Source organism: Bacidia gigantensis (genome assembly GCF_019456465.1).
Source record: "Bacidia gigantensis strain McMullin 20006 chromosome Unknown contig_244, whole genome shotgun sequence".
Classification (NCBI taxonomy): Eukaryota; Fungi; Ascomycota; class Lecanoromycetes; order Lecanorales; family Ramalinaceae; genus Bacidia; species Bacidia gigantensis.
Genome location: NW_025408600.1, coordinates 1,341,527 through 1,360,796, shown reverse-complemented (window position 1 = coordinate 1,360,796; position 19,270 = coordinate 1,341,527). Strand labels below are relative to the sequence as shown.

Genomic DNA, 19,270 nt, shown 5'->3' with positions numbered 1-19,270 from the left:
TACATTCGCCAGCTTTGTACGCAGCTTCGTTTCAGGAGAGACCTCGCCACAGATCGATCAATATGCTCTGTATCTGCCTGGGTGGTCAAGTCAGGTTGAAAAGCAGGAACAATATGATTGTGCAATTCTGGAACTGACTTGCTCCATGTTTATTGTTCAGTGCTGGCCTCCTTGTCGAAAGCACAATGCCGGCAAACATTGACATCAGATGTCGGGTTGGGTGCCCAGAGCTCATTGTATTGTCGAATGACCAACGAGATTGTGGCTGCATTGTGCCATACCGGTATGAATGGCTTGCCATATCTTCAAAGCTCGTTCGACGTGTAACATCTTCGCCAACCTCTTTCACCCACGCATTCATCTGCAATCACCCACATCAATCAAACTCGAAAGCCAAAACCACCCATTCTACCTCACCAGCAACCACCATGGACTACTCACCAACCATCTCACCCTCCACCTCCCTCTCTTCCCTCTCATCCTCCCTCTCAACATCCTCATCCCACTATTTCCCCCTCTCAGACCCCACCTCCCACTGCCACATCTGCCAAGAACCCTTCCTCTCCTCTGAACCCCCCCTCACGCTCCCCTGCAACCACACATTCGGCCTCACATGCCTAACGCAATGGCTGGACACAAGCCCGACCTGCCCGCTCTGCCGCCGCAGCCCCTTCAGCCCCACCTCCACCACCACCCCCAAACACCACTCCCCCTCCCCCTCCACCTTCACCCTCTCCATCGCCAGCGCCACGGACTTCGCCATCTCCATGAACGGCACAACATGGACTTCGATCCCGTCCGCCGTGGACGGGCTCACCTCCTACAGCATCAACGCCCTCACCCTCCCCACAAAAAACGGCGGCGGCGTGGGGGAAATGGAAGGTATCTGGACCAGGGGAGGGGGAAAAACCTCCTATGGCCATATCGTCGACAAAGGGCTGCAATTACAGCGGAACGCGTTTCTGTACCGGTCGCGGAGCGCGCGCAGCGGGGCTCTGGAGCGGGAATTGTCGGGGGAGTTGGCGGCGGAGTTTGAGCGCGCGAGGGTAAGGAATAGGGCGGAGGTAAGGTGGGCGTTTCAGACTGCTGTGACGAGGATGATTTGGCTTGCGATTATGGAGGTGAAGATGCTCGGGCTGGGGATGGAGGGGTGGAGGGCGAAGGAGAGGGTTGATGTTGCGATGCGGATGTGCCGGGGGGATCTGGAGAGCATGGTTTTGGAGGGAGGCGGGGAGGGGAGGGGGGAGGTGAGGGTGGCGGCGCAGTGTATGCCGAGATTGTTTACGGCGCTTTGTGTGTGTAAGATAACGGAGGAGAGGTTCAAGGAGGTCATTGTCGTGCCGCAGGATGTCGAGGAGTTGAAGGTTATGGATCTTACTGAGGAGGGAGAGCTTTCTGGGAGGAAGAGGGCGTCCAGGCAGGCGAGACGGGATCCCGTGAGGAAGGCGGCGAAGGCGGCTTTGAAGGACTTTGTTGCCCGTTGGGGTGTCTCGGGGGATCATGTTCGAGATTTTCTATGAGACTGTAACGGAGGGATGCCTGGCTTTGGTGTCGGCGCTACTGGTATTGTCATTGGCAACATACCACACTGAGAAGAGTGGGGCAATCAGTAATCTGCTTGTTCATCGCGACCATTGGAGGTCTGAAGACAATTAAACGTCGCTTCCCTATCGTTGTTTGCGCTTAGTCTTATTGTGGTAGTACAAACGCAATCCATCCGTCTAATTTCTCAAAATAGTCACTATTACAAAAGGAAACCAATCGACTTAATCAAACCCAATGTCCAGTTTCGTCAGCCGCATAAAACCCAACCAAAGGCATAGACTGATAACATCTGCAAAACCCAAACGCAAGACGCGCATGAGCAAAACACCTGCATTGGACGTTCGCCTACCTTACGATCCGACATTCTTAGCTTGCGAACAAAGCCAGTATATGCACCGCTCTTTCCTCACCCGTAAACAAAAAGCCACCATCATTTCCAAAACAATGCCTCCCCATTGCAAACCGCTAAACGCCTCAAGACAAACTACCAACCCAAATCGCGAAGTCATTTATTTGTCAGACGCCAAACCATTAACTCTCCCCGAATTCTTCCTTTTTCTTTCGCCCTCTCAATTCTCCCCCATCAATGATTCTTCCCAAAAGTCAACTGCATCTTCTTCGCCCTCCCCAACCCTTTCAACGTCCCCCCAGTTCTCAAAGGCTTTCCCACATACTCACCTCGCTGACAACCCGTAAGCAATTGCTGAGCCGCATTCTGCATCTCAGTCCAGGTCGCAATATCAGTTAGTGTATCAGCTGTTGCTTGTCTTTTAGACGTCGCAGACGTCCCCCCACTCTCCACTACCGTCCCCGCCCCATTAGCAGTACCATTAGTAGACCCATCTAGCCTCGGCTGGCTGGGCGACGCAAAATCAATCGTAATGAAGCACTTGCCCGCGCGATAGATATCCGGCAGCTTTACGGTCTTGGAAGAAGTTGGGCCGTCGTCGTTGGTGAAGGTTATGATGTCGAGAAGGGCAAGTGGGAGGAGCTGCATTGCGGAGATGCACTCGTAGGCATGCGGGGAGGTGCGCGTGCTGAACTCGTCGCAGGAGATGGGACCGTCTTCATCTTTGCCGCCAAGGGAGGTTTCGTCGTCGTGGTTTGTGGAATTGGAGGGAGTGGTAGTTGTCGTGGTGGAATCGTTGGCGGAGGAGAGTGTGAAGGCCTGTGGATCTTGTGGTTGGGGTAAGGCGAGGGCAAAAGTGAGCAGAGGCGTGGCGAGGACGAGGAGCGCGGAGGTGGATCGCATGATGAAAGCGTGCGAGGCTTTGTTGATCTTTGACGATGGCTGACTGAGCGATTGCTAGAAGCCTGCAGTTCTCGAAAGACAGCCAGCAGTGAAGCATAAGCCAAGAAAGGTTGAAAGATTGAGAAAGGCATGATAATGCATGGTGGCGCTGTTATATCTGCAGCGCAGCCAGCCCTAGCGCGAAAAAGCGCCTATCACAGGTCTCCATGTCTTTCAGATTGTAGCAAGGTCCAGTGAAACCCATCAGCCGCTATGCGCGTCCGAAACATTGTTTGAGACCCACACGGCTCTGGTCGCGGGGATCAGTTGGTGTCGCTCACGGGCTTTCTCAACGCCTGGAAGGCCAATCGGAGGGTTAGGTTGCCGGTAGGGCCAGTACGTAGAGACCAATGCTGAGACTGAAGACATAGCTTCTGCATAATTGGGCAAGAGAAGCTGTGGCTTGATCAGCTGCATAAAAATGGCGAAGATGGTCGTCTTCTGCGTCAATGATGGCAGATGAACGAAGGGGGGATCGTCATCTCCATACAGTGATTCTTGTCATTCGAGACTGTGGATAGACATCCAAGCTCAAGAAGAAGAGCAATATGTCAATCGATCATCAACGACCGAGAATCTGAGACAGCCAACGGCGCGCGGGTGCAAAGGCGCAAGCGCTCGTCCACAGGTGTTCTAGAACATTTCAGAGGACCTTTGACGAAGCCAGTAGATCTCATAACAATACAATTACTCAATCTTGGTATGAGCGCAGCCAAAGACCCTGCGTGACGTCAGTAGAATTCATAGCTATGTGGCACCTCAGCTTTCGATGAGCGCAGGCTTCGATGCACAAGTTGAGATGAGACACCACTTGCCTCGCGATAACATCGTCCATGGGCCATCATTCCGATCCTAGGATTTGTTGCCTCTGATGAAGAGTCAAAGCAGAACATGTTGAAGCTTCCCGTCCAGTTTAGCCAGCTGAGGCAGAATAAGCACAGACCTAAGACGCTTGCTTTTCCAAGCCTGTTGAACATGCGCATTAAGTCGAATTATTGGCTTGGTACGCAGGAAGTCCTTTGTTTTTCGGAGGTAGAGGGCCATTCAAAAAGTCCCCTGGATCAGAACAAGCTTGCTGAGGGCCAGTCTGTAGCGGTCTCAAACGCCTGAGTGTATGCCCATCTATATTCAGAGTTTGATGCGCCTGCACCGTATGCACTTGGGTCATCGATCCAAGTTGATCCCAGTTGCTCGAATGAGATGTACCGGACTGACGGGCGCCCACTCTTGATGATGAAGTATCGATAGTGAAAGAGATTTTGAACCAAGTGCCAAGAGTCGGAGTATCAATAACCCGAGCCGAGACATGAGTGTCTCAGCTCACCAACTGAGACACATGATAAATTCGACGCAAGATCACTAAGAATGCTTAAAACGGCTTAGTCTTATCGTGGAGAGGTCACAATGATTGTACGTGCACAACCGTCGCGCAGACTCGACGCGAGACCAACATAAATTCCGAAAGCGGGTTAGCATCGCTCTGGACTCTACTGCGAAAGCGATGTACAAAGGACCAAAATAATGCTAGTCTACCAGCACTCGCGTCATCTATTGGTTGCGATCTGCAATTAAGAAGTCTATCCCCTCCTGCCCCTCCCAAGCCCCAAAGCCCCCAAAGCACCCGCCTACGCTCCCCCAAAACCAATACCCTTTACAATCTCACCACCTACTACCCACCCTCCTGCCACCCCTCCTCCCTCAAGCTCTAGGACCAGGAACAAAACCCACCCAAAGACCCCTCCCCCTCTCCCCCGGCTTAAACCTAGCACCAAAGTCCAGGTCAGTGACAGAAAGGCCACAGATCCCCGACGGCAAAAACCGGTAAATGCGCGGATGTGGCTAGCGCCAGGGGGGCAAAAGGGGCGCGCTAGCCGTAAGCCCTTCTAGAATAGGGGTGAGGGATGGATATTGACGTTGCGGAATTCAGCGTCAAAGAGGGAAGGGGAGATGGATGACATTTTGGTGGTTGGGTGAATTTAGCGGTGGTTGTGCAGAGCGACAAAGCTGGGGGGAAAGGAAAGATGAAGCCTCCGAGGGACGCGACAATCGGATATGTTGTCCAGCGCACCCATTTTTCAGTCGGTGGGGAAGATGGGGAAGGAGCAATGGATATAGTAGTATGATTCGTACCCTGCAAGCTCCACCATTTGAGTCGTGCGAGAGATAGGCGGGAAATAGATGTATACGTCTGGCGATGCTCACCACCATGCGCCACGCCCCAAAATTCTTTAGGGGAAAAATCAAGTCCTTGTCGTGCACTTCGAACACCATGCAATTCCTCTGCTGCCAAACTCCCCCCTCCCTCCCAAAATATTAATCGTCCCATTTCCCGCACAGATTGTCTATTCACGAAGTAGGCGCGTTCGTGGCACCAAGCCTCTATACGAAGTCAAGAGACCCTCGAGGCGAAGATCTTCCCTTCCTTGCCACTCGAAGATTCAAATCTCTGCAAGATTCTTTCCATTCGATTCTATGAGGTTCGACATGTCATGCCGTACCCCACTCCACCCCACTCTATCCAGCACTGTCATGATGGAAATCCTACGCCTCACAGCCATGGCGCAGGAACCACCCCATCGCACGGCGACATTTTTGACGCCCACCGCCACAGGCTCCATAACTCAATTATACCCCACCCGGCCCACTCACCCCACTCACCGCACCCCACCCATCCTGTGCTACCCGACTTTCCCCCTAGACATGTGATCTCAGACAAGGTTCCATGGCTGCTCCCATCCCGTTGCAGGTGAATACTTAGGGCTGACAGACAGAATCTGCACGGTCATCTGACCTCGGGAGGAAGGCACGACCCACCGGGCGTCAGAATATGGAAGTCAATTCGCGACCGAGTTGATTTTTGGGGGGGAAGGGGGGCTGGGGATGGGGTTTGACGGCTATGGCTTTCGGATGGCATATGACGACGCCTCTGGCGTATTTGCGCGTTGTTTACTCCTGGGAGTGGGGGGATTCGTCACTGCTGTACTTTTGCGCATTGTGGCCAGAGCCAAGTTGGTTGATTGTAGAGGGGGTGGTTGAGATGCTGGAGGAGTTGCGTTGGAGTCGTAGCTAATCAATGTTCAAGACCTTCTCAATGGCAATTTTTCGTACTATTGGAGAAGCGCCCAGTAAGCCTGAATAGAAATTTTCGTTTTTCGCCTGTTCTGGCGGAGACTTCCCAGATATTGACTTCCAAAATCTGAAAATCTCTGCATGAAAACTCCACTCCCAGGCGAATTTGGTGGAGTTGTAGTCGGAAAGGCACGTGAAGTCCTTCAGCCACCATACAAATCGTTGCCGCCCTTCAGAATCTTCCCTGCATCTCTCTTCAGCCAGAACTCAAAGCGGTATCCACTCGCAGGTATATAACACTTCTTCTTTCCCTCTGTGTTCTTCCTTCTTTCACATCAGTCTCTCACACACAATCTGGTCCAGTAGATAGCAATTAACACATTCTCCATCCAAAGACATTCTTCATGCTTAGAAACCACTGCTTTCAAACACGAAATTCATTTTACAAACACTCAACGACAACTTGATCGACTTCTTCTTCATCATCATCGACTTCGTCCTCAATCTCGACCTTCGATCTCAACATCACCACCACCACCACCGACCACACTCATCCCATCTCATCGAGCACAGACTGACAGCGACATTTGGCGTGGAGAGAGCAAGCAAACAGGCAATCAAGGTAGGCACCACCCTTGATTAGTACGTCCTCGACAGGTCTCCAGTAAGGCATCGCATGGCCGGCTACATGTTGATGGGCGGTTCAAGTCCGTCGAAGCCGACCGAGTGTAGGGAAAGCTTGGGTGTAGTTTCTGATTCGATCCCATATGGAGGTCGTCTTCGCAGTCATCTGTCTACTCAGTCCAGCCGGGCTGACACCTACTTTTTTCTCATCTAGGTATTCCAACCACACCATCGTCGAAGCGATGTCGTCCAGACGCTACCAAAGCCCGTCACCATCACAGCCAATCTGCGAAGCAGTCATCTCATTACAATCTTTTGAAAGGTGGGTTCGAGCATTCCTTGTCCCACCGTTGTCGGTGAAATTGGTCCCAGCATCGAAGCGAGGGTCGGTTCGACTCCGAATATGATCCCTTAGTGGTGTTGAATTGGAAGCGAAGATTCTGATTCGTCCTGTGTCCAACTCAGGGCGTCTGCAGTATTCTGCCCACTCAGTCCATTGTGGCTGACACCCATTTTCTTCTTCTAGGTATCCCATCCTCCGACGCCATTCGAAGCGAGTTCTCCGCCTTCTTCACGACCTCGTCATCAGTGTGTTCACATTCTCAGATTAGGTAGGTCCGAGCCTTAAAGTCCATGTCCGCTCCTACGCCGGTGAAAGAGGTCCCAGAGGCATTTTGTAATGATTTGTACGGGTCGGTTCGATTCCGCAGAGAGCTTGTTTAGGAGTTGAATTGGACGTGGACGGCGAAGTTTCTGATTCGTTCCCCTGAAGTTAGGGGCGTCTGCAGTCATCTACCTACTCGGTCCTTGTGGCTGACACCTACTTTTCTCTTTTAGGTACCCATCCGCCCCATACAACGATCCTTCGAAGCAATGGCAGCAAATCATATCGTGGCCGCTCGTCTCTATTCATGCTTTTCAACCAGGTAGGTCCGAGCCTTTTTGTCCTTGTCCGCTCCTATTCCGGTGAAAGAGGTCCCAGAGGCATTTTGTAATGATTTGTACGGGTCGGTTCGATTCCGCAGAGAGCCTGTCTAGGAGTTGAATTGGATGGGGATGGCGAAGTTTCTGATTCGTCCCCTCAAGTTAGGGGCGTCTGCAGTCAGCTACCTACTCAGTCCTTGTGGCTGACACCTACTTCTTTTTTTAGGATTTCCGCTTCGACAGACCTCACGACCCGATGCATGTCCCCGGCGCCGACTTCGCTCTGAGCAGTCACTCATATCTTGTGAGGTAGGTCCGAGTCACAAATATCCATGTACCTCCTGTGAACGGCGAAATTGGTCCCGCACTCCGCTGTCAGGGTCGGTTCGATTCCGCTGCGAGCCTGCCGCAGTATGAGTTGAATTGGATGGCGAAGTTTCCGATTCGTACCTAATTAGGGCGTCTACGGTCAGCTACCTACTCAGTCCATTAAGGCTGACACCTACTTTTCGTTCAGATACCACCGCCGGCATCCATCATCGTGATCATCTCCAGCCTCACCTTCAGCAATCTCAGTATGACGCGGCATCAATAATCACAAGAAGCCTCCCAGCCTTTCAACATCAGAACATGTTGGAAGTCAGCTACACCAACAATCTCTTCGAAGCTTCTTCAACAAGCTTATCCATGCGTGGCAATGGTGTTCTCTGCCTTCCCTTTTCCCTCCATTCCTCGCCAGACATCCTCGCCAGATCCCGCCTTGGCTCGCCCGCCCAGCAATACTTCGCCACATCCTCCGCACCCGTCCCTGACCGGAATCTTCCTTACCTCCCACATCGACCACTCGTCCCTCCCCCTCCCCAACCGAGCCTATCTCCCCGGACGCTCCCGTTCACCGCCCTCCCTCTTACGACGCCCTCCCTCTCACGACGCCCTCCCTCTCACGACACCCTTTTACCCCCAAAGATTTTGTCCCTGGTTCGGCAACTCACCATTCAAGCAACTGTAAGTCCATCGCCTTCAAATCTCTCTATGTTTCTCCAGCTCACAAGTGCCATAGCAGCTGAACGCTAACAAGAGCCTGGTCTGCAAGGGAATCCAGACAGCAAGAGAGCTCGGAAAAGAAAGAGTAGGGAATATAACTCTTGCTGTGGTTCGAGAGGCTAGGGCGAATGCTAAGATGGATTGGATTGGAGTGAAAGTAACAATGGAAAGTCAATGAGTGTATGGTGAAATCAAAGTGTGGGCCGGACAGAACGCGGGTTCGCAAGAGAGCTTGGAAAGAAAGACGTAGAAACTACAACTCTTGCTATGGATTCAAAGATGGATTGGGAGAGACTTTGGGAAGGAGATGAGATGATGCAAAAGAGTGCAAATTGGAGAAGAGTCTGGCGTGAGAGCAGAGTTGGAATGCAAGAGAGCTTGGAGAGACAAGAGTAGGGAATATAACTCTTGCATTGACTTAAAAGAAGGAATAGAAAGATGTATCGGGCTGCGGAGTAAAGGAAGCACGTGTTACAAGGAGAAATACAATGCGAAAACCCGCAGGCTGGGGAAGAGTACGGAGTGAAACAGAAAGCGGTCTGCAAGAGAGCTTGGAAAGAAAGGAGGCGGAATTACAACTCTTGCTGTGGTTTTGGAGGTTGGGAAGAAAGAGATCTTAAAGTGGAGAGAAAGATGGTGCAAAAGAACATGAGTTGGAGCAGAGTCCGGTACGAGAGGAAAGATGGCATGCAAGAGAGCTTGGAGAGACAAGAGCAGGAAGTACAACTCTTGCATTGGATCAAAGGAAGGAATGGAGCATGTATTGGGCTGTCGACGGGAGGAAGCACGCGTCACAGGTGGGGATACAATGCGAAAAACTGCGGGCTGGGAAAAAGTACAGGGTGAGAAAGAAAGCGGTCTGCAAGAGAGCTTGGATAAGAAAGAGCTGGGTTCTACAACTCTTGCAGGTGTCCAAGAGACCGAGTCACATATGGTCGTGGAGTGAAGGAAGCAGGGGTTGCAGAAAAGAAGAAGGTTGTCGAAAAGTATGGACAGGAAAAGAGCACGGACTGAAAAAGGCTAGGCGGGAAAAGTATGCAGGCGAGAAAAGGACGAAGGCGGGAGAAGAAAGTTGGCTGCGAAGGAATGGGAAATGCAATGAAGGTTGGGAAGGAGGACAGCAAGAAGGAAAATGACCTTCAGGAAGTCATGATTGCGCGGAATGTAGATCATAAGGGAGATGGGATGAAGAAGGAGGAAAAGGAAGGTGGGAATGGACGACTTACCAACAGAGTACCGTACATAACAGCAAAACAACACAATTCAATCTCACTCACATCTCTCTCTTGCCATCTCTTTGTGCATGTACTTGACGTCTCACGGTTCTTGATGCTTCAAAAGTACTACTAGCTCTTGGTCAGCAAGTAATGTATTCCATCTGGGTACGGACCGACAAAGCACTGGTACTAGAACTTCGACGATTTGTGCCCGGTCTTCATCAAGAAAAGTCCTATGGAGGCTCTTGCCTAGAGGACATCTGGCTATTCCCTTGGAAGGAGGTTTCGGGAACATGCACTTGTCTCGTACGTATCTAGGGTTGTAGCTTTTGGCCATCTGACACGCATCTTGTTGCTGGAAACCTTTTGAGCGATTGAGGTATACCACTGCATCTTTTACGTCTCAACATCATGATTCACCCTCCTACCTTTTCTGTGGCTCCAGTAGTATCCCGAGTCCCGAGTCCGGAAGCGCAAGGCCCGGCGTCATGTCACCCTAAAGATCCGATCCCCAGCCTAGCTTTCGTGAAAACATCTTCGACAAGAGCATCAGATCACAACCGCATGACATCGATTTAATCTTCAAGCCCTAGATCTCAAGAATATGGACTTCTGAAAGGCATATTTGAGTCCCCGGGTTTTTTCTGCGCGCCAAATATTCAAAAACTGTAGAAGAGATTTGACAGGGCGAAGGGAGAGAGTCTTAGGTCTATTTGAGGGCCCAGAAGGAGGAGGAGTGTCTGATTGAACAAAGAGTCCGCGGATAATGGAGCAAGATTGAAGATGGTTCCAAGGACAAGGTCAAATACTACCATCACCATATGATGTCAGCTTAGCTGTCATCGAATGGAGTCGCAGGAAGATTGACAGGACATACGTAGGAAGTGCCATGGCAGAGCCCAGATTAATCGATCAATGGAGGTCACGAAGAGAGCATCGAGGTCATGGTAGCTCAGACTTTGTCTTTAGGGAGACCAGATAAAGGAAGTACAGGGGTAGTCTGCCGCCAAAGATAGTCCAACGCCGGGCAGCGAGAGTGCCTGACTTGCTCAAGTGGCTTATTCAGTCTCGAGTCCCTTGCATTCCACGTTCCTGTGATGACCAAAGTATCTCGTCCTCCATTTTTCCCCACGCTACCTCCGCTCATCAAATGCCAAAGCAGCATTCGTCGAGGTCTTCGTCCTCATGTCCCTTCTCAATCGGCGTTTCGGCAGGCAAACCACTACAGCAACCACTCCGGCACACATTCATTCAGTCCTATCTCAGTCCCATCCTATCCTTACGGACGACTTCACAACAAGACTTGCATAGTCACCGGTTCCTCGTCAGGTCTAGGCCGCGCCATTGCCCTCCTCTTCGCCCGCGAAGGTGCCCGGCTAGTCGCCTGTGCCGATCTCTCAGCCAATGCGAAATCTACATTCCAGGCTGAAGAAGCGGGAACACCCACACATGAATTGATATGCCAGCGCTACGGTGAGCGCAAGAGCTTTTTCAAGCGCTGCGATGTCACGCATGCGCGTGATGTGGAAACATTGGTGCAAGAGACTGTCAAGAGAAGTGCATTTGGAGAACAAGAACCCAATGACTACAATTCTGTGGGCTACGATTCAATGCGACTTGACGTCATAGTGAACAATGCAGGCATCGGCGGAACCGAAGGACACGGTCAGGTCCACGAGATGACAGAAGAGACATGGGATACTACAATGGCCGCAAATTCCAAGGGTGCCTTCCTGGGCTGCAAATATGCTATCCAACAATTTCTTCGGCAGGCACCCAACCCTGCTATTGCTGGCTCAAGGGGCACAAAAGGTTGGATCATTAATACATCCTCAATCATGGGACTTGTGGGGCAGAAGGTCAATGGCGCCGCTTATTGCGCGAGCAAAGGCGCCGTGATGCTGCTTACGAAGAGTACGGCTGTCGCATACGCGAAAGACAAGATTGTCTGTAACGCCCTGTGCCCGGGACATTTGAAGACGCCAATGACAGAGGGACAGTATAAGGATGAGGAGATGAGAAGGCAGATTAGTAGTCTCTATCCGGACCCAGAGGATTGGGGTACGGCTGAGGACGTAGCAAGAGTAGCTGTCTTCCTGGCCAGTGAGGATGCTGGGTTTGTTACAGGAGTGGGACTCCCTGTTGATGGGGGTTATTGTGCCCAGTGAAGGGATATGCGATGAAGAGTTGCTACACTGCCATACATTTGAGTCGATTGAATATCACGGCTCAGTCGAGCTTTCATGGACGTCGATCACCTCGCCGGACAAGCCGGGGCACCATTGAGATTCTCTTGACTACGCCACACCTCGCCTTCTTGGCTCTGGACACCCCTCATCGCTCTGCGTCATGCATAGTCGTATCTAATCGATGATTGGCACGGCGCCCAAAGTCGTCGACCAAGCTCCGGGTCCAACGGTCTGCGCCGCAAGACCGCTCTTCCTAGCTCTAGGCTAATGCAAGACGTGCCTCTGTCCTTCCTCAAAAAGGAAATAGATCTTGATGAACGAACGCAAACCCCGCAGACTGGGCTTGGGGCAAAGTCGATACTAAGGTTAGATACGTACCTACAGTGATGGGATGATAGCAGGCAGCTCAGCGCCGCAACGTGCTTGAAGGTCAAATTCAAGCGTTGTTCTGCTCGTCTGAATTTGTTTCAAGTCGCGATTGAATACTATAAAGGATAAATGTACCGCGATACCAGCGGCCAGCAGGCCTTCATTGCGCTTCCAACTATACAACAAATTCTCGAATAATGTCAGGAAGAGCGACGACGCCTCCACCGCAAGGCGACGTCAATGTCTCAGGGGGACTTCTAGCCACAACGATCCTGGTCACAGTCATCAGCATCTTATTGCTGGCGGCACGCTTTGCGACGCGCATATGGATCGTCAAAAGAGTCGGCTGGGATGATTGGACGATTCTACTCGCTGTCTTGGGCCATCCAATAGGCATGGCTTTGGTCGTTGTGCAGATTGGGTATGGACTTGGTAGACCAGTCTTTTACCTCACAGAGCATCAATTCCAGGAATTTATGAAGTATGCGTATGGCGAGTGGCTTCAAGTACGCGCTTCAATCGAAAACAAGCAAGTGGAAAGCATTGACAGTAGAGCAGACCTTTGCGACCCTCATGTTCACTAAAATTTCTATCTGCCTCTTTCTCCTTCGCATCACGATATCGAAGAGCTTCGTTCGACCGTTACAAGCCGCGATTGGGATCCTAGTGGTCAGTAATGTCATCCTTACCGTCCTTTGGATTGTGCAGTGCACTCCACACTTGGACAAGGCTTGGAACACAAAGCTTTCTGGGAAATGCTTTGGAAAAGGTCAATTGGAGCGCATCATCATCGCACAAGCAAGTAAGCTCTCCCCCGTGTCATACGAAAGGGGCCTTGGCTTATCTACAAAAGTCATATCTTTCATATCAGACTACTTTCTCTCAATATTCCCGATCTTGATCTTGCGCAAGGTGCAGATCAGCTTCCGCAGCAAGGTCGGCCTTTGCTCTCTCATGGGCTTGGGTGTGGTGTCAGTCTTTCCCCTTTTTCTCACTACCATCGCCAACGCCATACTTGTAGCACCACTCTGCTACTTGACTATTGCTAACTTTCACCTAGTACCGGCTCACTAGGAGTAGCCCGCACGGTTCTCAATTGGCAAAACGTGACCTCAGACCCAACCTGGCTCGTAATACCCAATTGGTACATTCGAACCTGGGAAGTCATCTTCGGCATCGTAGCCGCCTGTGTTCCAACCCTTCGTCCTGGCTACAAATGGTTGAAAGGCGAATTACACACTCAATACACGCGACACAAAGGATCACCACGATCAGGATCAGGCCAGACACCGCTCCGCCCTGACCGGGACAGCGTGCAATGGTCATTTCGAAAGCCCACCTCGATTGGCGACGATATTCCGCCCGCACCACGCAATGAGAAAGTTCGATTCAACACTCCCATCGACGTGACCATATACCGCAGCTCTCACACCTCCACGCGAAAATCAACCCTACCCCTTCAACGCCCCGAAAGCAACAGCTCATCCAGACCACCCACACCACCACCAAAAACCACGGCCCCTCTACCCATGCAGCCGCATAAAGTCTACAAACTTCCCCAATCGCACATCGCCTCCCAGAGTCAACCATCGCGACGTTCTCCGCACCACCAGCCCTCGCATTCCCAAGTCATCCCAAGCCATTCTCCCCACAGTCCGTCACCTTCGCAGTCGCATATCATACACCAGTACTCCCAACGCCGCTACTCGCAAGATCGGCAGCGAAGATCGCCTCGCCCTGCGAACGCTATATTTCCACCAAGCATGGACCAAGCATATCTACCGCGCGACTTCCATGACGACCATAAGAGGGGCGGGAAGTGCCTGGCGATAGGCATCCGCAGTCAGAAGACGTGATGCAAAAGTGGTTGAAAAAGGACGATAGCGAGGAGATGATTGGAGGAAACTTGGGGGGAGTCATGAGGAGAAAATATGATATCCATGCCTGGTTTATAGATTTCCTAGAGAATTACCGGTGGATGATTGGAATAGTGAACATTTATATCGCCTTACACTACATGACCCAGCCCCTCCTCTTTGGCCCAGCGTGTTTGGATGCCTCTGCCGCCGACGATGTCTAAACCCCGCTCCCTCAGAGATGTAGCTCCACTCCTCATGTAATGAGCAGCACGACTGGAAAGATAGATGAGCTTCAACTCTATTCTTTGTAATATGTGAATATAATCGTTTAGGCAGGTCATGTAAGCAGAAGCTTTGGAGAGGCATGTTAAGATTTTTACTTCTAGCGTTCTTTTAAGGCTTGTATATAGATCATGTTTAGTAGCAGAGCCGTGAAGGTAGATGAGCTTCACTTCCATCCTTGGTAACAAGTGAATGTAATCGTTTAGGCAGGTCAATCACACCAGCGCTTCGACGAGGCACATCAAGCTTTCCACCAACGCTGAGGCTGAAGAGACTTCTATCGAGGCCAAATCCAAGCTCTTTTGGTCACGCAATCACGAATATCAGGCGCACGGGTCTCACAATGTCATCAAACCAATTATATTAAGGGTGCAACCACCCCTGACCCACAGAAGGCAGGCAAAGCACGATCATCACAGCTATAAAAAAGGCTTGCCCCTGCTTTTGCAAAACAAACTTTTGACCCCTGCAGCCACCTGCTGCCACAAACCCACCTCCTGCATCCCAACGAGCGTCTATGTCCACCTCCTCATCCCTCTCTCATTACAGCACGCGCCTCACCAACTCACGCAGAGGCCCTTCAATCCCCTCTTGCAGATCGGCGACGTAATCTTCAATCCCGCCCGTAATCCTGCATCCCTATTAGCCACCCCGTCTTTCAAAACGGAGAACAGGTGGGAATTACGTACCCCACCTCAGCAGCAAGCTCCACGGCACTCAACTGCATGCCTGCACGATTCGCGAGGCGCTGTAGCTCGGAATGTAAGTCCTCCAGGTGGTTGCTTAGGTCCACCATTGCTTGGGGATGACTGAGCCGGCCACGCTCGCGCACAGAGCGGACTGGGGAAGGGGAAGGGGAATGCTCGGGTGAGGGCAGGGTGGGCGAGTCGGCGCGGAAAGGGTCGTCGAGATGGCTGCTTGAGGGGGTGTAGGGGCTTTCTGGCGTGAACGCTGTAGTAAGGGAGCTCTCTGGCGTGAATGCTGGAGCAAGCGATAGGGAGGATTGGGATGAGCGGGAGAATTTGATCGTGCTGGCGTCGCTTAGGGCGGGGGAGGCGGGAGGGAGGAGATTGGTGCTGGCGTGAACGTTGAGCGTGCTTGTAGATGCCGCTGTGAGATTGAGCGTGCTGGTTGATGCTTCGAGGTTGAGCGTGCTGATTGACGCTTCAAGGTCAAGCGTGCTCGTCGACGAGACGCGGGATGGGAGGTGGAAGGCGATGGGGTCCTGCGAGCGGTGCAGTGGCAGTGTATGCTCTGGACTGGGTATCACGATTTCGGGCTGTGGGAGGAGGTCCTTCTCTTGCTCGTCGTCTTCGTCTTCATAGTATGGCATCCAGGGAGCGGGGTCGTAGGAGAAATTCCCGTGAGAGCTGCGCTCACGACCCTTGTGATGGTCTTCTGACGGTGGGATGTACATCATGGCGTGCCGTCGATGGTTTCGACTGCGAGTTTGGAAAGTTGGGATGTGTAGGGAAGGGCTTGTCTGGGTGTTCGGTAAAGCTTTGGCCAATTTGAAATAATTCTTCTTCATTTTCCTCCACGCTTCTATATTCCTCGTTTTCTCAGTCTCGGACGTAGCGAGTACTGATTCAGTCAACGAATGCTTTAAGGTCGGGCGTTTGGGTGCAAATTTTGGACCTGGATAGTCTCTTGCTAGCATTCCTTTCACCTCTTGGCTCAGTTCACTGGATACTTTGAGAGAGTGATTCGGATTCATAGCTATGAGACTTCTCCTGTCAGCTCACTGGCGCTGCGGAGGTCAAAATGAGAGGAATAGGGGGTCTTGGATCGTGCCAGAGGTAGATTGGGTCTTACCGTGATGTGCAAGAGGTGATTGTGGAGCTGGTGCGAAGCTTTCCTTGTAAATTCATCAGCTCATCAACGCTACAATGGCTAGAACGAGAGGAGTGAAGTTCTGCCACAGGTGATTGGGGCTGTACCGTGGTGTGCAAGAAACGATTTGAGAGATGCTGCGTGCTTTCTGTTGTCAGCTCATCAGTTCATCAACGCTGTGGAGGTAAGGAAGACGGGTGTAGGTGCTCATGCTAGCCCGCTACAGGTGATTGGAGACTCACCTTGGTGTGCGACAGACGATGCTCAAGTAGGTGCTACTCTTCTCTCGTCAGCTCATCAGCACCGCAGAGGCCAGAACAAGAAGAGTGGTAGCCTGCCACAGGTGATCGGAGCCTTACCGGTGTGTGCGACTGGCTGGTGCCAGTGTGGATGCGAGGTGACGCTCAGACCGATGGAGCCAGGTGAAGATGTAGCAACCAGATTCAAATCTATAATTCACTATCAAGCAGGTCTTCACAGTCGATGAGACTTGTCGTCGACGAGTTGTCGAAATTTTCATCGAGTGCGGTGACTTGTGTGTTAAGCTCCTACCCTATATAAAACCACGTAGCGTCTCAAATGACTAAGCAAGATCCTCTTGTTTCTTCATTTTGCTGATTATGCTCCCTTACGCATCCTCCATTCGCCGATTCGATGGTCTAAACTTCGATTTGTTCTGATGGGGAGCTATCGATCCCATACGCTTCTCACCTGCAACCACCAGGCCTCATCACAGCCGTATCTCAACTCTATTCGGAGCTGGGGCAAGGATACTGGCCTTTCTCAACATCTCGGATGACTGGCTAAGCTGTGGCTCTCATTTGCAATCACAGTGCAGCGTCCTCAGGACATTCCTAGAGTGGTGCGTAGAGAATTTTGATTTAGCAAGAGATGGCGTCTAATTAGTCTACCTCAATCACCATATACTGAACGATCGTTTTTCAGACTACCTATTGGGGAAACCCGTTCGTTGGTGCGTGGCTCCAATACAAGTCATCGCTGCTGAAGATGTCGCAGTCCTTCAGGTTCTTTTTAGTCCAGCATCTATTCACCGGTACAGCACGACGGCATTCCTTCCCAGCAACTCCAGTTTCGACCCGTGTGAGCAGGATTCGCGGAGGTATGAACTCATCTGGTTCCGCCTCTGGTTGACCATCAAGCGTTCGTTCCGCATCTGTATAGTAGGACGCCCCGACGACCTCTAGATTGAAGCGCTTCTCAGGCTTTTCTAGGTGTCTCGCATTGAAGAGTACCTCTGCTATCTCTCGCAGTTCCCTCTTAAAGCAAAAGAAGTCGTACTCCGGCGTATATCCAATTCTGGCATTTTGTTCGTATCTGACAGCCCAGAAATTTCCCAAGTCCAAGGCCTTCAGGTGCTCCAATTGCAGTATGGAGTCTAACGCCCGCCGAAACACAATACTTTGTACGCATGAGCGCCAGGGTCGACCCAATCCTTCCACATGAAGTTCTAGACCTAGCTGGACGAGACCCTTGCATCTGTCACAGATCTCTTTGACTGCTCGAGGCATCCAAAAACGAACTCTTGTTGCCTCATGGGCTGTCGACATCATACTGAGCACACGCAGTGTTTTCGCGCGGCTGACGATATCCCGTACGCTTGGGAATCGCGTTCTGTCGTTGACGATCACGGCCAGGTCACTCAGCTCACGTTGCCTACGCAACAAGTATTCAAAGCGTGTCATAGTCGCATTCAGCCTGAGACGCCATTCGTCAAGGTCAGTCATGTGCCATGTCAGTTTTTTCAGCCGTCGAGGTGGGTCTTTTGATCGGCAAACTGCATCTAGGAATATGTGAACTTTCTTGCAGCTGAGAATGTGGAGAGTCTCAAGGCTACTGAAGTCGATAGTTGTCCTGTGGTGCCCGGCTCCAAAGATGGCGAGGTTCAGACCGCTCAAAGTCAGGTGCTTTAGTTGCATCTGCTGTTCAAGAGACGCATTGATCTTGTTGTCCCTTAAAGTGGCAAAAATTCTCTGTTCGAAACCCATGGCGCCACTGTCTGGAGCCTCGTGATTTTGGCTCGCGATCTTCAGCTCGGTTAGGTTGTTGCAGCCAGAAAGTATCAGCTGGCTAGCTCTGGTTATATCTTCATTGTCTGCATGACCCCAGACTGATGCACTTGTAATTAGATCTTTGTCGGTGGAGAACCGCTGATGGTTTTCCAAAACTGATACTGGGCGACAGCATTCGATATTTTTCAGAAAACGCTGCCTCAAATATAACTCACGCCACAACTCTCCAGGGACAGTCATCTCAGTCAAATAACATGACTTAAGATTGTCTCTCGGAAGAACCATAAGAAGCTGTTTGAGGTAGAGGGCAATTCTCTCGAGGTCCGGTCGCCGCATAACTCGATCAGTCTCCCAACACCACGGATCTAGATCAAGAAAATCTATGCCCGCGGAGCACGAAAATTCCGTATAGTGAGATCCGTACTCTGCGACGACATGTCTAATGTATGGTAAGCCGGAATGATTTGGCTCTAGAAGTGCGCGATATGGTCGATCTTCCGGCCCACCGAGTACCAGACGAAGATTTTGGTATAGTTTAGGTGTTGCAAGAGAATGCATCGTCTTACATGTCAAGCTGATTTGGAGCAGATCGTTCTTGTCATGAATCTACAGAATGTCAGCGCCTTCCAAAAGGTAAAGGATGAGCAAGTGCTTACGAAATCGAAGATGTCTAATTTGACATCCCAAGGCAGGATGTCCCATTTGCACTGATTGTCAGGAATCTTTCCTGGCTTTGGCTCATAGCTTTCAGTCATGATGACTATGCTGCTTGATTTGTAACTTATTAGATTGTTTTCGGATGAAACGTAACAATCATATGAGGATGTGTAGTGAGAATTAAAGAGTTTCGGGTAAAGTCAAACGCAACTTGAACGGGCACAAGATCTTGTTAAAACCAAAAGGCTGAAATGATGCGTCAACGATTGTGGCAATGATTGAATGGCAACAACAAAGGCATAAGGGAGAGTGTAGAGAAAGCTTCCTTTGTCGGGCC

General features: G+C 51.1%; 6 protein-coding genes across 6 annotated transcripts; 4 read left to right on the top strand and 2 right to left on the bottom strand.

The window, feature by feature from the left end:
* Positions 1-767: 767 nt before the first annotated feature.
* KY384_005082 (uncharacterized protein) lies at positions 768-1,520 on the top strand (the record flags this gene model as incomplete). The annotated part of the gene is made up of 2 exons (XM_044813584.1): positions 768-1,247; positions 1,305-1,520. The coding sequence occupies 2 exons, from the start codon at positions 768-770 to the stop codon at positions 1,518-1,520; spliced, it is 696 nt and encodes a 231-aa protein (XP_044669862.1).
* Positions 1,521-2,128: 608 nt separating this feature from the next.
* On the bottom strand, positions 2,129-2,797 carry KY384_005081 (uncharacterized protein; the record flags this gene model as incomplete). Its single annotated transcript, XM_044813583.1, is given in 2 exon segments — positions 2,129-2,223; positions 2,236-2,797. The coding sequence occupies 2 exon segments, from the start codon at positions 2,795-2,797 to the stop codon at positions 2,129-2,131; spliced, it is 657 nt and encodes a 218-aa protein (XP_044669861.1).
* Positions 2,798-9,130: 6,333 nt separating this feature from the next.
* Positions 9,131-9,443, top strand: KY384_005080 (uncharacterized protein; the record flags this gene model as incomplete). The annotated part of the gene is made up of 2 exons (XM_044813582.1): positions 9,131-9,217; positions 9,243-9,443. 2 exons carry the CDS (start codon positions 9,131-9,133, stop codon positions 9,441-9,443), a joined length of 288 nt encoding a protein of 95 aa, XP_044669860.1.
* Positions 9,444-10,899: 1,456 nt separating this feature from the next.
* KY384_005079 (uncharacterized protein) lies at positions 10,900-11,882 on the top strand (the record flags this gene model as incomplete). The annotated part of the gene is made up of 2 exons (XM_044813581.1): positions 10,900-10,968; positions 11,016-11,882. The coding sequence occupies 2 exons, from the start codon at positions 10,900-10,902 to the stop codon at positions 11,880-11,882; spliced, it is 936 nt and encodes a 311-aa protein (XP_044669859.1).
* Positions 11,883-12,469: 587 nt separating this feature from the next.
* Positions 12,470-13,346, top strand: KY384_005078 (uncharacterized protein; the record flags this gene model as incomplete). The annotated part of the gene is made up of 2 exons (XM_044813580.1): positions 12,470-12,778; positions 12,831-13,346. 2 exons carry the CDS (start codon positions 12,470-12,472, stop codon positions 13,344-13,346), a joined length of 825 nt encoding a protein of 274 aa, XP_044669858.1.
* A 3,850-nt stretch (positions 13,347-17,196) lies between these two features.
* On the bottom strand, positions 17,197-18,713 carry KY384_005077 (uncharacterized protein; the record flags this gene model as incomplete). Its single annotated transcript, XM_044813579.1, has 2 exons — positions 17,197-18,374; positions 18,701-18,713. The coding sequence occupies 2 exons, from the start codon at positions 18,711-18,713 to the stop codon at positions 17,197-17,199; spliced, it is 1,191 nt and encodes a 396-aa protein (XP_044669857.1).
* Positions 18,714-19,270: the final 557 nt, after the last annotated feature.